This window comes from Oryza sativa, chromosome 2, assembly GCF_034140825.1.
Source record: "Oryza sativa Japonica Group chromosome 2, ASM3414082v1".
Lineage (NCBI taxonomy): Eukaryota > Viridiplantae > Streptophyta > Magnoliopsida > Poales > Poaceae > Oryza > Oryza sativa.
Genome location: NC_089036.1, coordinates 17,076,789 through 17,094,475, shown reverse-complemented (window position 1 = coordinate 17,094,475; position 17,687 = coordinate 17,076,789). Strand labels below are relative to the sequence as shown.

Sequence of the window (17,687 nt, the reverse complement as noted above, 5' to 3'; positions counted from 1 at the left end):
CAACAACCAGCTGTCAATAAAAAACTCTTTTGTAACTTATTTCCTCTATCTTAATGACATTGGATGACCTCCTTCGGTCATCCCAGCAAAAAAAATTATTTTCTATGAAAAAGGTGAAGACCCGGAAAATATAACCCCGGGACAATGCCTAGTTAATTGGCAAGTTGTTTGCCAGCCAAAATATTTGGGAGGCCCCTGGAATACTGGATTTAGAAACATTTGCAAAGTCTTGAGGTGGTACAGCTGTACATCTTAAAAATATCGTAAATACCACCTAAGTCGTCTAGGCCACTGCCTTATTAAGATAGCTGGAAAACCCCTCTGCGTCTCTCAGTATGGCTGTACATCTCTAATTCCCGGAGCCGGGAGCCCAGTGTCCTACCAACCACGTGGCTGCGCTCTCCCGCGGCCATGGCCGCCACCGCTGCCGTCTCCTGTCCACGGCGCACTCCCAATCCCAAGCGGTCGGAAACCGTATGCGCCGCCGTCGCTGTCATCAAACCTGCTGTTGCGGCTTTGCGGCGCCACCATGTCCGCACGACGGGAACCTCTCCTGGAGCTGCTGCTGCTGCTGCTCCGTTGCGTCTCGGCGGCAGTGCGGCTGCCTGCAGCCCCATGCCCGTAGCTGCTGCTGCTGCTGCTGCTGGCGGTGAGGAGCTGCGTCGTCGTCTCGGCGGCGGCAAGGGCGGCGTTCCCTCTCCCCCGCCCCATCCACCCGGTTCCGGCGTTCTTGTGCTCCTCCCGTGGCGCCGACGGCTTGCTGATCGGCTTCCAGATGGTGTCCGGCCTCTCAACGCTGCATGCAGCGCCCAACAACTCCATCAGAAACAGATGGCGATCCGATCCATCGATCGATCGCAAGAATTTGTGGTGCCAGAAATGGAGTTTAGTTAGTTTAATTACATGGGCGGTGGCGGCCTCGAGCCCGGGTACGTGTGCCAGAGCAGCCTCCTTGAGATGTCAGCTTCCGTAACCGTCTGCAGCATCCCATGAATTCCAAGATGATGAGCTAAGGGCTCCAATGTAAATTAATTGGAATAAGCAACTTAATCGTAGTAAGTTAGGAGTAACATAAGTTAAATTGATCCAACCTTGTCAGGTACTTTGACATTGCTAAGTAGTCTTGGAATTGGATTCCCTGCCTCAGGGTTGAAGAACATCGCTGATCTGAACACATGTACACCCAACCAAAGATGTGATTTAAATTCGGTACAGTGAAAGGCCAGAAAGGAAACACATACATTGCCTGATCATTCGTGATGTCCTGCAGATTTTGTAGGGGTGAGCAAAAGAAACCATTGCTCAAGCCATCAGGCGATAACCAGCCTCCAAGTCCACTATATGGAATTAAAAATGAAAAAAGAAAATAGACCATTGCTCTGAATTAAATACCAACTTCAAAAAAATTCTTCATTTCAGTTCAGACTTTACATTACGTACCTTATAGCTGAATCTATTGGAAGCTTTTGCTCCGGCGAACATGACGATGTTTGCAGTTGCACAATAACTTTGGCAAGTGCCTGAGCATTTGAGTTCCTCTGCAGAAAGATCTTCTCTTGCCGGGGAGTATTCCGTCTCATCTCATGCATCTAATTTATAGCAAGGCAATGGGCAAACTACCTATGATTATGCAACAGCAGTAAAAATTAGTGTAACATGAACGCAGCCAAGCAATTTTTTTACGTACCGACAGCTCTTTATCTAACTCTTTGGTGGCCTGAAGCAGTTCTTCCTCAGAGATACACTGAAACAATTTCTTTCATTGAAAATTAGCATCTGACTCCCGTTTTGATTATAGATCAATAAAAATATAGCACCTCAAGGGTATATACATGTTATAAAATATAGATTAGCCCCAGTGCATGGCCACTTGATTACTTGAGCAGTATATGTTGATCTTTAGAGTAAAGTTCATCACCGGTCCCTAAACTTGAACCGTTGTGCCATTCCGGTCCCTAAACTCGCAAATCGACCGTTCAGGTCGTCAAACTTGTTCGACTGTGTCATCCCGGTTCCTAAACTTGCAGCTGATTCAGTTCGTTGATCTATTGCATAAACCCCCTTCAGTTTTTAATTTACAACGTCGCTGACTTTTAACGTATGGTTGCTCTATTCAATTTTTTGACAAAACGAAAAAATATAAGTAATTCTTAAATAATATTTAAGATAAAGTCCATCACCGGTCCCTAAACTTGAACCGCTGTATCATCCCGGTCCCTATACTCGTAAATCGACCATTCAGGTCCACAAACTTATTCGACTGTGTCATCCCGATCCCTAAACTTGCATATCACTCATTTAGGTCCTCCAATTTGTTCAATTGTGTTACCCCGGTCCCTAAACAGAACGGTATAAAAACTTTATATCAAAAAATAATTCACAACTTTTTCATGTGAACTCTAATGAAGACAAAATTTATATCAAAATTATAGCCCTCGACGCGACCTACAACTTTGTAGTTGAAAAGTTTTTGAATTAAAACTGTTTAGGATCCCAAAATATTGTTGCATGTTTATAGATTTTGAAATTTTAATTTTAAAATTACATCTTGGGACAAAAAATGACTTAAAATAAAAAAAAAATTCAACTACAAAGTTGTAGCTCGCGTCGAGGGCTACAATTTTGATATAAAATTTGTCTTCATTAGAGTTAACATGAAAAAAGTTATGAATTATTTTTAAATATAAAGTCTTTAGAACGTCCTATTTGACCTAGATAATATTCAAATCCAAGTTTAGGGACCGGGGTGGCACAACTGAATAAGTTGGAGGACCTAAACAAGTGATCTATAAGTTTAGGGACCGGGATGACACAGTCGAACAAGTTTGAGGACCTGAACGGTCGATTTGCGAGTTTAGGGACCGGGATGACATAACTGTACAAGTTTAGGAACCGGTGATGGACTTTACTCAATATTTAATAATAAATGAAGTCAAAATAAAATAAATAGTACTCTATCCATCCCATAATATAGCAACCTAGGACCAGATGGGACATTTCATAGTCCAACAAATCTGGACATTTCCAGATTTATTGGACTATAAAATGTCCTATCTGGTCATAGGTTGCTTTATTATGGGACGGAGGGAGTAATTATATATTTTTTAAGTAATATGAATAGTCAAATATATCTTAGAAAAGTTAATGACATTATATATCAAAAACCAGAGGGAGTATAAACAACAGAACGAATTGCTCACTTTCCACAAGAAACGTTTTCCAATTGTGTCAGCCTGCAACTTCGGATGGTCAAATTCTTTACGGCCCATTACTTTTCTGTAACATTCTGGGAGAGCACACGAACTGAAAAAAAGAGGGAATGGTTAATTAACTCTTACTCCATCTGTCCCATGATATAAGGGATTTTAGGTGGATATGATACATCTTAGGACAATTAATCTGGACAAACTGTTTGTCTAGATTCATTATATTAGGATATGTCACATCCTCCCCAAATCCCTTATATTATGGGGCAGAGGGAGAGTATATATATTATATAAAAATCCCAACAAGCAACATGCAGTACACTACTACATAAGTGATTTTCCTAGACGCCGGCCCCTTTTGGCCCAGTGTCTCCGCCTGGAACCAGGCGAATGCTGGTGTCGGGCTGTGGACCGCACGGGATAATCGATTATGGGTTTTGGGTGATGCCGACGATGGAAATTATCCCGTGCGGTTGCCTTAAGCGGACCACACGGGATAATCGATTATCCCGTGCGGCCCACTTAAGGCGACCGCTTGCGATGGTCGGGGGGCATATAAGCCCCCAACTCGACCGTTGGGAGGATTTCCAGCATTTTCTCTCTCCTAAACCTCCACAAATTAGGGGGGAAGGTTTTCGACCTCAAATCTTTGATTGAGTTCCATATAAAAGGTGTAGAGGTTGTTCTCCTCCTTCATTTGCTTCCATTTTTGTCAGTTTTCATCGGTGCAATACGAAGAAACTTGCACTTTTATAAATGGAGTAGTGTAGGCACTTTTTTTTATTTTTTTAGCAAATACATAATGATTCCGTTAGATGTTTATAAAAGTATTTAGTACCTAAATTGAAAAGTTGGGTTTGCTTCTATTAAATTTATTTTCATTCGGATGAAAGGACGATTTTTTTTTCATTTTTTAGAAATGGACAATATTTTATTAATGCTTAAAATTGTTGTGCGGCTGTTTAAATAGTCTGTAAAACTTTAATTTACTATGTGATTAGTTCCCTCCAATTTAAGTACATTCGTGTTTGAATCGGGCATGGATATATTACTAACAAACTTTATTGTAGGTCATGGATCGGACATGGATGTACAACAAGAAAAGAGCTCATCCAACGTTCTTGAAGGAAGCAGCCAAATTCGTTTAGCTCGCAAAGGCATATGCTGTGAGGGAGAATTTGAGGAGCAATTTTTGCCCATGCAAAGTTTGTAGAACGAATTTTTGCTGCAAAATCCGAATGAAGTATTGTCGCACATCGTAGAGTAAAGATTTAAGAAGGGCTACGAGATATGGACTTTTCAAGGGGAAGTCGGCGGTCGTAACAAAGTGACGGATGATTTCTGCTTTGATGGTGTAGAAAATTTTATAATCGAAGACATGTCACAGGGAAACATCTCGGAATGCGGTAGCTCTAGTATAGAGAATGAAGGTATTGATTTTGATCTGGAAGATATGTTGCGGCACGTTGAACCAGAGGTCCTAACTAGTACAAGATGAGGGTTAGACAATTGGGAAGCGTTGGAAAAAGCAGCGAAGGAGCTTCTGTACGACGAAGCGAAAGGATGCGACAAGGACTATTCGGTGCTGCGCTCGGTGCTTGAACTTCTTAGATTGAAGGCCAGACATGGATATGGCCGGACACTAGCTTCAATGATTTGATGGATCTTTTGAGAGTTATGCTTCCTAAGCCGAACCTGTTACCGACGACAGATATGAAGCGAAGAAATTGATATGTCCATTGTCTCTAGGTGTTTAGAAGATCCATGCATGTGAAAATCATTGTATATTGCACCGCAAGGAATTCGCGGACTTAGACTCTTGCCCAACATGTGGGACGAGTCGGTACAAGACGGGCAACGGAGCCTCCGATGGAGAGGTGGTCGACAAAGATGATGCGCCGGTGGTTAAGAACAAAAACATTTCTAGGATGGTGATGTGGTACCTGCCTGTGAAAGATCGCCTAAAGCGGCTATATTCCAACCGTGGCGATGCCGAGTTGATGAGATGGCACCAGGAGGGTAGGAAAAATGACGGTAAGATCCGACACCCCGCCGATGCTCGACAGTGGAAGAACTTTGATGCACTACACCTGGAATTTGCAAAGGACCAGAGAAATGTAAGTTTGCATTGAGCATGGACAGTAATGAACCCGTTCGGTGACTTAAGCAGCACACACAGCACCTGGCCAGTGCTGCTAACCATGTATAACTTGCCTACATGGATTTGTCAGAAGCGAAAGTATATTCTTTTGTCTATCCTTATACAAGGTCGAAGATAGCCTGGGATTAACATAGATGTGTTTCTGGAACCATTGATGGAGGACATGCAAGAACTGTGGGAGGAAGGGTTACGAATGTGGGACGAGTACCGTAGGGAACATTTTACTCTGCATGCCATCATATTCATTACGATCAACGACTTACTGGCAAACTTTTCGCTCTTGGGCTAGTTTAAGGGAAGTTTGGATGTCTCATATGTATCGACAAGACGTCGTACAAGTACCTCACCTCGTCAACCAAGGGTGTGTACATGCGTCATCGTCGGTTATTACCTCAGAGGCATAGGTGGCGTGCGAAGGCCAGATTATTCGACAATACAGTAGAGAACGATCTAGCTCCGGAAACACGAACTGGTGGCTCTGTCTTCGAGCTGACAAAGAACATTAAGGTTGTGTTCGACAAGCCAAAGAAGAAGCCCGTCAAGAGGAAGAAACGGACGGATCAAGAAAATACTGATGCACCTGTAGAGGAAAGTAACCTGCCTTTTAAGAAGCACTCAATATTTTCAGGTATCTGGATTACTGGAAAGACCTGGAGGTTCGTCATGCCATCGACGTAATGCATCTTGAGAAGAATGTGTTTGATAGCACCATTGGCACTTTACTGGACATCCCGAGTAAGACGAAAGATGGGTTGAAGTCCCGGACTGACCTCGTCAATTTGGACATAAGGCATTTGCTTCACCCAAAAGAGCTGCCAAATGGGAAGATCGATATTCCTCCGGCTTGCTACTCACTAATACCGGAAGAGAAAAAAAATTATGTAGATGCTTGCATAGTGTGAAATTCCCGACTGGTTTCTCAGCGAACGTCAGAAAACTTGTATCTCTGAAAGATTTAACCATCTCTGGGTACAATGCTCATGACTGTCACAAGATGTTAACAGCCTTCCTACCGATTGCTATAAGAGCGGTCAAGCCAGTTCACACTCAGTTAGTGATAACCAAGATATGCTACTTTTTCAATCGTGTATCACAGAAGGTTTTTGATCCTGAAGAGTTAGGACCCCTTTAAAAATTTGCAATCGAGACAGCTTGTCAGCTTGAGATGTTTTTCCCTCCAGCTTACTTCAACATGATGGAGCATATGATTGTCCACATCGTACCTCAGATTATTGAGATTGGTCCCCTATACCTGCACCAGATGTGGGCGTACGAGAGGTACATGTCCGTCCTGAAAGGGTATGTCCATAACTGAGCTCATCCGGAGGGATCAATGATAGAGGGGTACACAACTGAGGAGGTGGTAGAATGCTGCATTGATTATATGAAGGACGCTGAACACATCGGTGTAACCCCCCCTTTACACGAGGGCCAGTTAGCTGGGACAGGGATTGTAGGCAAGAAAAGGTTCTATGATGAGGACTTCAAAGATGTAGCGGAAGCACATAGCAGCGTTTTGCAATAGCTCGCCATCATCGAGCGGTACATTCAGGAACACATGAACGAGATAAGAGCCCGCAACCCTAGAAGAACGGCCATTTGGATTTGTAATGAACAGAAACGAAAATTTCTTGAATGGTTGAAGGAGAAAGATCTGGCGTTGGGTGAATCGCTGGACATAAGGCATGAGCTTCACCCAAAAGAGCTGCCAAATTGAACTGTGCAGATGGCTACCCGTCGTCGGTCGAAACGAAATGCCATCAGGGCTAAACTTGAGTCGGACACCGCGACCTCGAAACCACAGCCAACTGACACGACGACGAGTGCTGGAGCACGTCCAAAGAAAAAAAGTGGCGAGAGGAGCAGGAACCTAATGCCGAAGGAGACGTACTATATTGTTGCTCTCAACGATGATGGCAAACCCGTCGAGCCGCAACATGTCAGGACGAAGTTTAGCACCGCATGCGACACGCTGGCAAGACTTCATGGGCCTCTCAACGTGCATGAGTGGAAGAACATTAGCATATACGTCAAGAACTTAATGTGGGAAGGTCTGCAGGAGCACCTCATTTATCCGCCGGGGTCAGAGGCACTTGGCAGGAAATTTGCACTGCAAAAAATTTCCCATCGCTAGCGACAGTGGAAGTCAGACATGAACACCCATTATGTTCAGAAGAATAAGAATCCATTTGAAGAATGGGGCACCATTTCGATGGTCGAGTGGGATAGGGTCGTGGCCAGAATGACAACGTCTGAAGCCCTAGATAGGAGAAAGAAGATGTCGGACCTGGCGAAGAAGAACATATATCCACACAGGTTAGGGTCAAGTGGATACGCCGGTCATGAGAAGAAATGGCAAGCTACGAAGGATAAGTTTGTGGCTGAAAGCAAACCTTTGATGGTGCAGCCCCTAAATAAATGAACTAGAAATTGGGTGTGGGCATCGCAGCAAGTGACAGAAGAGGGTGAGATGCTGTTGGACTGTCTTGACATCCAGAACTTGACCACGTCTCTTCAACAGATCATCCAGAAGGAGCAGACCGGAGAGTTTGTCCCTCGATGGCAGCATGACGAGCTAACCGAAGCTTTGGGAACTGCATAACACTCCGGTAGGGTTAGAGGACAGTCGTGCAAGACGAATTGGAAGGCAGGGTTTCCACAAAAGCAAAAAATTACAAGAAGCGTGCCGCCTATAAGGTGAAGATGCGCCAGGAAATCACAGATCAAGTCACACAACAAGTCACCCAACAGTTCTACTGTCTTGCCGCACAACATCCTCAAGCCTTCCCAAACCTGGTTCCTCAAGGATCGCAGTCGACGCAGATCCCAAGCTCTGTCGGGTCGGTAGAAAATACAACCTACCCGGTAGATAGTATAACTGGTCCGACACCATGCAGCCTTGTCGTTCCGATAGGGAGAGCGGGAAAAACAAAGGAGGTTGTGTCCGAATTGGCGATACCGGGTAGACAGTTCCATAATAGCCCAATTCCGGCGGACTACGCAAGGGTCCAGGTGGCACGTGTTAATGGCGACCAGATGTCGTTGGAGCTTGATATCCCAACACCAAAGGGGATTGAACTTCTCGGGGATGCGGTTAACCAGTTCATACTCTGGCATCGTCGAGACATCATCCTCACGGGACAGTGCACGTCCACGACCCCAACTCCATCAGTGCCAAATACGGCTGCACCTCCTGCACCGCCATCCCCTCCGATCTCCCCTACCCCACCCGGATCTCCACTCCCACAAATATCACCACTTAGAGGTCCTTCTCCACCTCCACAACATGCCGCACCTAACTCCCCAACCTCGGCAGCCGTCCCCTGCTCGGCAATCGTCTCTTGCTCCACCCCATGAGGAGCATCTGCCACCTCCCCGGCCAGATACATCAAAGGAGCAGCCAAGTACCTATGAGCCCGCAAGCTTATACCTGTTATGGTTTCCACATACAACAAGGAGAAAATGGCAAAGTATGAGACGCGGATGGTTTTGCAGTCTTTCAAGGGTCGAGGCAGTCCGCTAAAGCCAGTTGAACCTGATCAGTATTTGGACGCATAGAAGAGCGTAGTAGGTCTTGCTGACAAAATGCAATCTTGGACCTCCGATGAAGTGCCAAATGAGTATGAATATGGCAAGCCGTTCTTGCCGTACAACTTGATGTGTGAACTACCATGGTCAATGAGGGCAAGTGAGTTATGTCTAAGTGACTGGTACTTGAGGGCAAGTGAGTTAGGTCTCGGGATGATTACGGTGCATGTCCCGGAAGACGCTTTCAAGGATGGACCTAACGCAAACTTCGCCATCAGTTTCAAGGACCTCCACGCATTCTTTAAGATGGATAAAATAGATATCAATCTCATCGGCGCGTGCTGCCTGTAAGCTTTCTATGTAGTTCGTTATTACCCAATGTGTGCCAATAAAAATGTTAGTTATTCTAACTTTCAAATTTCCTCTGGTCACAATGGGTAGACGCTCAAAGAACGGGGGCCTCAATCGCTTACGTAAATCCAATGATGGTTTGCAACGCGGCCCACGCTGTGCGGATATCGGAGGATAGTGCGTTACTAAAGAATAAGCACCCAAGAAGAAAAAAGAGTACATTGAACGTCTGCATAAGAGAAAGATGGCCGATGTGGGAAATTACTTGGCCACCTCATTTCTCACACACTCCGACAAATGAGTCATCATGATCCCCTATCACTTTGGGTAAGCAACTTCCACATCTTTCCGTTCATAGATTAATAACCGCACATGAAAATATATCTTACGTAATTTCATAATCTGTTTTCGCAGCCAACACTATATACTATTCCTCGTCTATCCAACGGACCAAACCGTCCTAGTTCTTGATCCGGCAGACTATGACAAGGACGCGTACATGGAGTTCCTATGCTTGCTTAACTTGTAAGTTCGAAAGAAACCCCCCAACATTACGTAAAGATCATTTGTAATAAGTCGATTTATCATAAATAATTACTTTTATCTTTGTAGAGCACACAGCCATTATAAGAAACGCGGCGGGTATGTAAAGAATACAAGTAGAGAGAAACTGTACATAAGGGGATGATGGCCGGTATGTCAGCATTTATTCGGTATATACATCACGATTGTCACTTCTTACTACTGACGTATCCACATATGTATGCAGTGTTATAAGCAACCAAGCTTGACGAACCTATGCGGTTATTACGTGTGCGAGATGCTCAGGGTCTGTGGGAGATACAGAACTGAGTTTACAGATGTAAGTTTTCATGCTCCTAAGGTATTGCACATATTTCATTTAAGTTGATTGTAACTCAAATCAATTTTCTTTTACTTTCCATAGCTCCTGAGCATCCCTTATAACGCAAGCTGGTTCGATCAGAAAACGCTTATCAACTTGTGCGCGGACTTGTGCCGGTTCATTCGTCGCGACATCAGTAACCATCTAGGAGAGTTCCATGATCCTCATAGCGAACTTGCTACGGACCCCACATTCAGGAACCTATGGGAGTGGGAGAGGGAACATGTAGTGGACTAAAAGGTTTATTTGTCGCGGGGGATACTTGTAATATACAAACACTATATATTCTATGTAATTTTATTTAATTTGATGTTTGTAACTGAGCTCGGTCAATTTTCGCATCTATTCTCCCGTGCGGTCAAATTATACCGACCGCATGGGATAATAGGTTATCCCAGACGGCTAGCATGTGCTAGGGCGACGGCACGAATTATCCCGTGCAGTCGCCCTAGCACATGCTAGCTGTGGGGGATAACCTATTATCCCGTGCGGTCGGTTTTATTGCATCGCACGGGATAATCGATTATCCCATGCGGTCCATATAACCCGACCGCACGGGATAATCGATTATCCCGTGCGGTCGGCCCGCCCGCACGCGAAAATAATGATTTTTCCAGATGAGGAGCTACAGGCGGGCCGGGTGACCGTACGGGATAATCAACCCAACTGCCCGGAAAAATGGGTATTGTGGTAGTGAGTACAGCAGTAAGAATGGTGAAAGTGCATGCCTTCGTAGTGGTAAAACTGCCATGAGCTGATCAAATGGTCGCAGTGGTTTGTCTACGGTGAAAGATATCTCGAACCGACAATTACTTTTGAGGTCAGATACGAAAGGAGCAACATAGAATGGGTAGTACCTGCAGCAATTAAGTTTGTACCATAAGATGCAGAGTCGAAGCATTTATGTATGAGAATTAATTAGTTAAATAGGATCCAGTGTTATTCAGTATATGTCAACATTTTATTATTCTTACCAGCTCCATGATGGTACGTCCGCAAGATAGTATTGAAGCATCCAACAAAGTCCTTCTAAATACTTCTGAGCCTAAATTCAAAGGGAGAAAGAAAAGAGGAGGGGGAGATTATAATGATAAGGATGATGCTTCATTCGGTCAAAAAAAAAAGGAAAAACCAAGAAGGATTATGCCCGCGTAGTGTTAATGTGGTGTGAAATTTGACAACCATATTTTTTTTATTTCGAAAATGCATGTTTGATATTTTTAAAATTGAGTACATTTTAATATAATGTAGTATTAGTTATCCTGGATATTGGATAAAGCCCTAACAATCGATCATATATTTAATTCAAAATTATATCCAAATTTTTCTAGTAGTTTATTCCCCCAAATACTACATTTTGTAGCTTGACTTGTCCTTTTGCTACTTCTTTAGTTTTCGCAAGAAATAAAATATAATCCCTTATATTATGGGATTGAGGAAGTAATAGGCAAATGCTATCTTCGTTTGAAAAGATTTTCTCTAAAGATTGTCACACTAGAATATATTGCCCATCTTATCAATCAACTCCCATTTAAATTTCTTCACATACTATCCCTAGGCATCGTCCCACTCCCAATTACTCCCTCCGTCCCAAAAAAAAATAGCAAACTCTGGCTATGTATCTGGACGATACTGTCCAGATACATAGCTAGAGTTTATCTTTTTTTTTTAGACGGAGGGAGTACTCATCACGAATAGTATTTTCATTTTGAACCTTAACTTTTACTAAATCAAGTAGAACGACAATCTTTGTTGGACGGAGGGAAGGGGAAGGAAAGGGAAAAAGGGATTCATTAGGATAAGTAAATAAACAAAGGGAAAACATAACCATGTCGTTTTGAAGATTTCCAATTTCATTAGAAGTTTCGATACCGAAATATTCCCTGTAGAACCGGGACTTCCATCCTGGCAATCCAAGTCTTAGCTGCAGTAGTTCAGTAGTCGATATGTCAAAAATTGTAATGGGACTGCATGAGAAATATTATCAAACTGGATATCACTAACTTTGTCATATGGACGTTCTTCATTAAAAAAGCGGTCCTCTAGTTTTCGGCTCAGCTCTAATCTTTCACTTTCTGAAGCTTCACGCAACACATCGCGACATGACTTCTTCAGGGATTCCTAAAGGCCAAATTAAACGATCGACAATAATGACAATAAGTTCCATTTTGCATGACAGTATATACTATACTAGAATGCAAAACATACCTGTTCCAGTTCGTATCGTTTTAGAAAAATTTTCTCTTCATACATGGACAGTTGATGAAAAAATATTTCCAACCTTGAGACTTCCAGATATGCAGCATGTTTATCTTTTACCTGTTTTCAGTAGCAGTGTCGTAACTGCATCACGGGCATAATCTAAAGGATAATCTTTCATTAATAAAAATAATTAACGGTCATAGAATCCGTCAGGTACCTTTTCTATGTTGACAATATACCCTCCCATTTTGTTGAAGGTTGTCTTGTATACCTCGATGAGAAGATCAAGTGCATACTGTTACATGGAATAGATGAAATTAATAAACAGCTGTAAGTTTTCACGGTGATGAACAAATTAAGTGAAAGGATTTATATAAATACTAATAACAAGATTAACTTTCTCTTGAGCTTTTGTTTAAGGCGTACACATGCACATTGTTAAATAGTATAGGGAGGGTGTGTGTGTCTATATATATATATATATATATATATATATATAGGTAAATTAACTGGTGCTACATGGAGTATGGGCTCCAAGATTCAAATTGAGTATATACCCAATTTGAATGAGTATGAAATTTTTTAAAATGTTTAGATATGAACATTAACTTCTTTACTACGTTAGTTCAAACAAGTTTGAACTTTTTTTTTGTTAGATTTTGGTTCTAGGTATATAACATCTAAACATATAATTCGTTAGGTATCTAATAATGAATTGTAAAATAAAGTTTAGTTTGAGTTGTTTTGTTGTTAGGTATTTGTATGAATCAAATTCATATAGCTAGGTATATACTCACAATTTGAAAAAAAAATTAAATTTGAGAGAATTTGTGTGTTTTATACCTTGTAGCCCGGGCACCATGTAGTCCCATATGGGTGTCCTATATATATATGTATATGTATATGTATATGTATATATATATGTATGTATATGTATATGTATATATATATATGTATATGTATATGTATATGTATATATGTATATGTATATATATATGTATGTATATGTATATATGTATGTATATGTATATATACATATATGTATGTATATGTATATATATATGTATGTATATATACATATATATATGTATATATATATATAGGAGTACAAGACTGAGATCTCAAGTAAGCCTAGAGATATATATGGAAACTAATCCTATCTATCTGAAGTAATAAACCGGATACTATACGAACCTAATCCATAGTGGAGTATACTCTAAAACACATACCTCCTTCATCTCAAGCGACGGAATGTGGGGGATGAAATCGTTTCCCATCAAGAAACAAATGAAGATGAAGTCATCAATCAGCCTCTCAATATCAGGCTCACAAACTGGGTCCAGTATCTTTAATTCAATCTCCAAGTACTCTCTCAGAACCCATATGTTCAAAAACTGAAAGAAGATGGTGTTATTCACATAACCAAAACGATTAATTACTGGCATTATTATCTGGGGCTGGGATTGAGGACGACCAGATATTGTTTCTCTGGATCCGCTTCTGTTAGCTGGGAATTATCCTGTTGAAGTTAACATAAGAGTATTATTAACTGCACCATTTTAAATGCTGAACTAGTTACTTCGACTGTTAAGACTTTACATACTTACTCCAATTCGTACGTCCTTAAAAAAACATAATTTTAGTTTTAGGATTTATCTAAAAAGAGTTTTTATTTAAGCTGTGAGGTCCACTAGACCTTTTGATACCACTTTAACTCTTCTTAGTTTGGCCATCCAACTAATAGTACTCCCTTCTAGCTCCTTCTCATTTTCTCTCTGCGTTAATGGAGGACATGGTAGTCTTTTTGGTCTCTTTCTTGATATGCCTTTGACATTTAAAATAACAGTCTTTTGGAACGAGGGAGTAGGTTACATGATGATATAATAAAAATAAGGTCACATGCTTAATACTTCACTTTATCTATTTAAGTACGAATTTAACGTTAACAAGAGATCATCAGACCTCACGCAAAATAGAGAAGTGGACTTCGTGAGATGCCAAAGCAAGCATGATCAAATCCGCATCCTGCAATAAACCGTTCACAGTTAGCTTCCATTACAAAAATAAATAGGCAGGGGTGTGAACTGAATCTGAGCTACAGAGCTAGGATTAATTTGAAATAATGAGATTATCATAAAACGGATTTATATTAATTTCCCTACATGCCCAAACAAGCAGTGTCGTGTGTTGGGGTCATAGCCTTCCATGCTGCGCTGTGCACGGATGAAAGACATGATCTTGTGCTCTCCTTCTCCAGGAACATTTGCATCAGAGAGTATTACCTTCGGAATAGACGTATTGCATCAAATTGGAAAGCATAATAAGATCGTACTTTGTGGTAACCAAAAGCATGCATGTAAATTAACAGTTAATTTGTCAATACTATACATGTAGATCTTGCGACTACATACATCTTTTTTTTTCGCGAACACACAGAAATAATTGCACATCAAATACTTTAGTTAAACAACGCAAATTGGCTAAAGTGCCATTTCCAGGACAAGGAAAAAAACGATGAAAACTCCTAGAGCAAGGGAGGATAGAGGCCCATTAAACTCCCAGCAATTATATGCGAAACTATAGAATATAGATGGTCATAAGGCCCGACGGCCCAGCCCACGGCATGGCATTTTGGCCCAGCCCAAGCACGACACGGCCCGGCCCGACGGACCGCCAGGCCGTGCCTCCCCCCCACCGGCACATTGGGCCGGCCCGGCAAGATGGGCCAGCAGCCAGGCCCGACACACAAAGAATAGGGAGTAAAAATAGACATATTATATGCCATGGTCGAAATAATAGGGACGTAAAATAGACTTATTTTAGCTATACATATATAACAGCCCAAAGAGAAGGGACAGAAAATAGACTTATTTTAAAAAAAGACACGATGGGCCGCCCGTGCCTTTGAGCCGGCACAGCACGGCCCGACTGCTGGTGGGCTGTGCCTGGGCAGGAGGTGCAGCCCATGGGCCAGCATGGCCCAGCACGAAGTGCCAACCGGGCCATGCCGGCCCGATGGCTAGTGGGCCGTGCCTGGGCCGGGCCGTGCCGGGCAGGCCTTATGGCCATCTATATGCGAAACCGTTGAAATTGAGTGAACATGCATGGACTCTCCTTGGATAAAAAAAACGGGAAATTAAGAAAGAATACGAGGTACATTTATACTGAAGAAGTGCAAGAGAAAATTAATTAACCATGATGTGTTTCCACCCTGGATCACTGCTATTCAATCTGGCACGGATGTAGTACGTGAGCGCTTGCGATATCTTCTCCATGAATTCAGTCCCTGGCGTGATGACATTGGGGTCAGAGACCCCTTCTGATATCTTCTGCATTTCCTCCTCTTCACTCGCCTGTAAAATTGAACCAAAGCATGGATGCCTTTTTCTCGACCGATCAATTGCTTCAGCAGCTAGCTAGCTGATCGACATGCAAGAAAATAAATAAATGCAAAGGATTGACTCTGGCTACCCAGGCGAAACGTCGTCCTCTTCGCATTCCGTTCATTTTGGCGCACGGAGCAACCCCATCTGCACATGGAATTAAACCATTTTTTTTTAAAAAAAAGAGAGCGTGCAGTGAGAGAGAATAATAAAAGAAGTACATAAACTGCAGAAATAATTGAAGCCAAGCCAACCAACAAAAACAAATCCATGATTAATTCTTGAAACGACAATATGGTACTAAGTAATTTGACGAGAGAATCGATCCAACGATCCATCTGCTGTACATCTACGACGAACCCACTGCCAAGTAGAGGAGCCTTCTCGGCCTGACGATGCGAAACAAGCGGTCCAGGTAGTCGAACATGGACTCGAAAACCTCGCTGACCGTCGTCGGAGCGCACACCTGACCAAGTGGCTCATATCAATACCGGCCAGATTCATATGCAGATTAATTAGAAATTTGCAGTAGCTAGCTAATTAAGCTATACATACATCTGTGCCGGCGTTCATCTGGTCCTGCGGGTGGAAGGAATAATGGATGATTTGATTCATGTCGAGGTAGAGGTTGTCGTAGACGACGATGCCATCTGCAGGGCGGCTCTCCTTTGCCGGGGAGACGATGCTTGGGTATCTGTTCACGAGCCACCTGTAGAAAGAAGGTATTCCCATGGCAGCTCTGCATGCAAATATGCAATATGCAAGCGATCGACCGGAGCAGAGGGCAGCAGGTGAAGCAAGAAGAGGATCGGATGAGGAGATATCAGTTTGATGATAACTTCGGGCTAGCTAGCTACCTGCATTTCACTTGATTCCCCTTTGGGATGTAGCTGATGAGATTGATGACCGACAGGAAAGTTTTGGTGATTAGGAATATGAGAGACTTTTGACAAAGCTATTGATTCCATTCAGATCGCTTTTCATATATAAAAGGTGCTCCCTCCGTTCGAAAATATAACAACTTTTAGCACTTAGAATTTATTCCAAAATTTAACATCTTCTTCACCAACTTTCCATTCTCAACCAATTATAACCCTCCACCATTCATTTTTCTTATCTACCTCCACCTCTAAACCAATTACAACCCCTTTCTATTTAATTCTACATACTTTCTTAATAACCATGTCCAACTCTAAAACTCTCTATGTTCTGGGACGGAGGGAGTACTACTTTAGGTTCACTGTAGAGTATGGACGCTGTGCTGCTCTTTTATAATACTCCCTCTGTTTTATATTATAAATATTTTGACTTTTTTCGTAGTTAAAGTTTTTTTTAGATTTGACTAAGTTTAAAGAAAAAATTAGCAACATCTATAACATAAAATTAATTTCATTAAATTTAACCTTGAATATATTTTGATACAATGTTTGTTTTGTATTGGAAATATTACTATATTTTCCTACAAACTTAATTAAATATAAATAACTTTGACTAGAAAAAAGTCAAATGACTTATAATATGAAATGGGTAGTACAATCCATGAATTGGAGGAAAGAAAAGCAATGATGCGGTGATTTATTTTATTTAATTTGGGACCGATTTCAGAAAAGCATATCATAAAGTTACTCCACTAAACCGATTTTTTTATTAATAACCTCAAAGTAAAATTAATAGTAAATGCAAAACAATAATTACCGAAATAGGAAAGACGCTGGGAGCAATAGGGTTTTTTTTTTAGATAATGGATTAAACCGGCCTCTACACCCAAAGGATGTACACAGCCTAAAAGTCTCTTACACGAGCACTTAGGCTCACACCCTTACAAAAGGTTTAACACAAATTTGAGTGACTACAAATAGACACTTAGACAATGACAGAAATTAGCCAAAATAGTACTTAAGACAACAAAAACCCCATAGTGCAAAGAAGAGAGAGCATTAAACTTCTAATCT

The 17,687-nt window shown here is 41.8% G+C and overlaps 1 protein-coding gene across 8 annotated transcripts; it reads right to left on the bottom strand.

The window, feature by feature from the left end:
* Positions 1 to 54: 54 nt before the first annotated feature.
* On the bottom strand, positions 55 to 16,621 carry LOC4329368 (5'-3' exoribonuclease 2). 8 transcript variants are annotated; one of them, XM_026023518.2, is made up of 21 exons: positions 16,291 to 16,620; positions 16,037 to 16,201; positions 15,824 to 15,882; positions 15,547 to 15,705; positions 14,515 to 14,634; positions 14,315 to 14,377; positions 13,827 to 13,871; positions 13,582 to 13,746; positions 12,570 to 12,647; positions 12,359 to 12,469; positions 12,155 to 12,271; positions 11,979 to 12,074; positions 11,125 to 11,195; positions 10,879 to 11,007; positions 3,201 to 3,303; positions 1,688 to 1,756; positions 1,441 to 1,589; positions 1,242 to 1,337; positions 1,092 to 1,167; positions 904 to 1,009; positions 55 to 796 (listed from the first exon to the last, which is right to left on the bottom strand). In XM_026023518.2, exons 1-21 carry the CDS (start codon positions 16,478 to 16,480, stop codon positions 300 to 302), a joined length of 2,664 nt encoding a protein of 887 aa, XP_025879303.1. In that variant the 5' UTR covers positions 16,481 to 16,620; the 3' UTR covers positions 55 to 299. The 8 variants fall into 8 exon arrangements, with proteins under 8 accessions (XP_025879303.1, XP_066163833.1, XP_025879306.1 ...); XM_066307736.1 differs by having other exon boundaries at positions 1,688 to 1,744; XM_026023521.2 differs by having other exon boundaries at positions 16,096 to 16,201.
* Positions 16,622 to 17,687: the final 1,066 nt, after the last annotated feature.

Bases quoted from the DNA above. Each gene is read 5' to 3' on its own strand.
- LOC4329368 (XM_026023518.2), bottom strand. From the start codon at position 16,480: ATGCAGAGCTGCCATGGGAATACCTTCTTTCTACAGGTGGCTCGTGAA. The intron at 14,378-14,514 runs GTAGGGAAATTA...GGTTTATTGCAG, and splicing joins GACACTGCTTGTTTGGGCAT to GATGCGGATTTGATCATGCT. The intron at 3,304-10,878 runs GCATGCACTTTC...TCTTTTTTTCAG, and splicing joins GCAGTTTTACCACTACGAAG to TTCGTGTGCTCTCCCAGAAT.